Source organism: Volvox carteri (assembly GCF_000143455.1).
Source record: "Volvox carteri f. nagariensis unplaced genomic scaffold VOLCAscaffold_59, whole genome shotgun sequence".
NCBI lineage: Eukaryota > Viridiplantae > Chlorophyta > Chlorophyceae > Chlamydomonadales > Volvocaceae > Volvox > Volvox carteri.
In genome coordinates this window covers 18,249-21,221 of record NW_003307602.1, presented here as the reverse complement: position 1 = coordinate 21,221, position 2,973 = coordinate 18,249, and the positions used below count along the sequence as shown (strand labels likewise).

The 2,973-nt window shown below is 60.0% G+C and overlaps 1 protein-coding gene across 1 annotated transcript in view; it reads left to right on the top strand.

Moving 5' to 3' along the window:
• VOLCADRAFT_107142 (uncharacterized protein) overlaps positions 1 to 2,445 on the top strand; it is a gene marked incomplete at its 3' end in the record, with an annotated part of 8,750 nt that extends 6,305 nt beyond the window's left edge. Inside the window, exons 5-7 of the mRNA XM_002956242.1 lie at positions 475 to 618; positions 1,115 to 1,132; positions 2,249 to 2,445. Of these exons, the coding sequence (XP_002956288.1) occupies positions 475 to 618; positions 1,115 to 1,132; positions 2,249 to 2,445 (359 nt within the window). The remainder of the gene's footprint in view (positions 1 to 474; positions 619 to 1,114; positions 1,133 to 2,248) is intronic.
• Between the last annotated feature and the right edge of the window lie 528 nt (positions 2,446 to 2,973).

The window sequence follows — 2,973 nt, the reverse complement described above, 5'->3', positions numbered from 1 at the left end:
GGTGTGGGTGTGTGTGTGGGTGTGGGTGTGGGTGCGGGTGCGGGTGTGGGTGTGGGTGTGGGTATGGGTGCGGGTGTGGGTGTGGGTGTGGGTGTGGGTGCGGGTGCGGGTGCGGGTGGTGGTTGAAGGGGAGATGAAGGAAACCTGGGAACTACAGTCGCGAGGTATACGGCGTGGGGCGAAGGGCGGGATGATCCGCTACGGTGGCGAACCAGGTGATATGTACCTCGGGGGAAATTCGCTACGCGATGATGTGAGTGTAGACTCATGCGCGTGCGCGTACACCCATTAGGAAGGTTGGGCTGCATGTCACCCCCCGCATGCATGCAGCCTCCTTAACAGCCTGCATATGCTTGTCCCGCTTTATGCCTGTGCACGTGTATGCGTAACGACAACAGAGAGTGTGTGCGTGTATGTATATATGTGTGTTTATCGTGTCTATGTTGTGTTTTGATGTCTTTCTCTGACACGCAGGCGTCATCGGCCCCCACGGGGAGATGGGTGCCGAGTACGGCCTACGTACGCCACGTCAGGCGGGCAGCCGCGGCGCCCCTCGGGAGAAGGAAGGGGTGGCGGTGGCGGCGGCGGCGGGGAAAGTCGGGCGTCGGTCGGCTCAAGGTGAGCTGGGGGTGTGGCGGGGCCCCCCGTGTGGCGGTCGTGATGGCGGCTAGCTAGCTCGGTTGCCGCGTGTGTTATGGTTTAGCTGTGTAAATATGTATGTATGCATGTATGTATGTCCACTTCCACGTGCAAGGAACGTGAGTGCGACAGAGGGCCCCCTGTGGGCGCCGGGAGGCGGGAACAGGGGGAATGTGGTTGTGAGGTTGGTGCAGAAACCCGCATACACATCTACACGTGACACTCGATACTCGGCATGTCCCGGAAACTGCTCTCCACCCGCCACATAACTCCACCAGGACTAATACCCGCCGGCAGCACCTTTGCACCCACCATCCCTCCTCCCTCTCGCCCAACTCCAACCGCCGCTACGCCCTTACAAAACCCTTTTTTTCCACGCGCACACAAACTCAACCAACGTCTCGCTCCACGTCGGCAATAGAACAGCACAACGCCCACCGCAACCGGACATAAGGACACCGCCCGCCACTACCAGCGAGGGTCCCCGGAGCAGGTGGGGACGGGAGAGGGCAGGGGAAGCAGCAGCGTGGGAATGGACGGACCCGTGGGTCATACAGCGCTCTTTTTCCCTGGGATGCTTATGTGTTAGCTGGTAGTAGTTGGATGGTAGTTTGGCGGTTGGCACACCGAGACCTGCAGTCCAGCGCCCCTGTCATTGCCATGTCATTGTTCCTGGTGTGTTCGGTCTGTCTGTCTGTCTGCCTGTGAGTCAGTTAATCTATCTATCTGTCTGTCTCGTTGCGTGCCGTTGTCTCGGCTGTTGACGTGTTTTCTCGTGTAGCTATTTCCCAAAGTCCCGTCACCTCCCATGAGGCCACATTGGCAAGTTGTTTAACGTGCGTTTTTTGTTTTAGTTATTTGCGTATGTTTGTATGTGCTTCTGCATGAAAAGTAGCACGGCACGATCGTGAGGTGGCGGACAGCGGTACGGAGAATACCCGGGGGGGACCCGCGGACGATATTCCGGAGCTAGGGAGTGTGGCAGGTGGGAGAGAGAGAGCGTGTGTGTGTGTGTATGGGATGTGGGTCGGGGCGGAGCTCGCGGGGGCCCATTGGGAGGTGAGAGGGGAAAGGGGGACAGCGTGTGGGTGTGGGTGTGGGTATGGGTGTGGGTGTGGGTGCGGGTGTGGGTGTGGGTGTGGGTGTGGGTGTGGGTGTGGGTGTGGGTGCGGGTGCGGGTGTGGGTGTGGGTGTGGGTATGGGTGCGGGTGTGGGTGTGGGTGTGGGTGTGGGTGCGGATGCGGATGCAGGTGGTGGTTGAACGGGAGATGACGGAAACCTGGGAACTACAGTTGCGAGGTATACGGCGTGGCGCGAAGGGCGGAATGATCCGCTACGGTGGCAAACCATGTGATCTGTACCTCGGGGGAAGTCCGCTACGCGATGATGTGAGTGTAGACTCATGCGCGTGCGCGTACGCCCATTAGGAAGGTTGGGCTGCATGTCACCCCCGGCGTGCATGCAGCCTCCTTAACAGCCTGCATATGCTTGTCCCGCTTTATGCCTGAGCACGTGTATGCGTAACGACAACAGAGAGTGTGTGCGGGTATGTATATATGTGTGTTTATCGTGTCTATGTTGTGTTTTGATGTCTTTCTCTGACACGCAGGCGTCATCGGCCCCCACGGGGAGATGGGTGCCGAGTACGGCCTACGTACGCCACGTCAGGCGGGCAGCCGCGGCGCCCCTCGGGAGAAGGAAGGGGTGGCGGTGGCGGCGGCGGCGGGGAAAGTCGGGCGTCGGTCGGCTCAAGGTGAGCTGGGGGTGTGGCGGGGCCCCCCGTGTGGCGGTCGTGATGGCGGCTAGCTAGCTCGGTTGCCGCGTGTGTTGTGGTTTACCTGTTTAAATATGTATGTATGCATGTATGTATGTACCACTTCCACGTGCAAGGAACGTGAGTGCGACAGAGGGCCCCCTGTGGGCGCCGGGAGGCGGGAAGAGGGGGAATGTGGTTGTGAGGTTGGTGCAGAAAACCGCATACACATCTACACGTGACACTCGATACTCGGCATGTCCCGGAAACTGCTCTCCACCCGCCACATAACTCCACCAGGACTAATACCCGCCGGCAGCACCTTTGCACCCACCATCCCTCCTCCCTCTCGCCCAACTCCAACCGCCGCTACGCCCTTACAAAACCCTTTTTTTCCACGCGCACACAAACTCAACCAACGTCTCGCTCCACGTCGGCAATAGAACAGCACAACGCCCACCGCAACCGGACATAAGGACACCGCCCGCCACTACCAGCGAGGCGTCCGCGGAGCAGGTGGGGACGGGAGAGGGCAGGGGAAGCAGCAGCGTGGGAATGGACGGACCCGTGGGTCATACAGC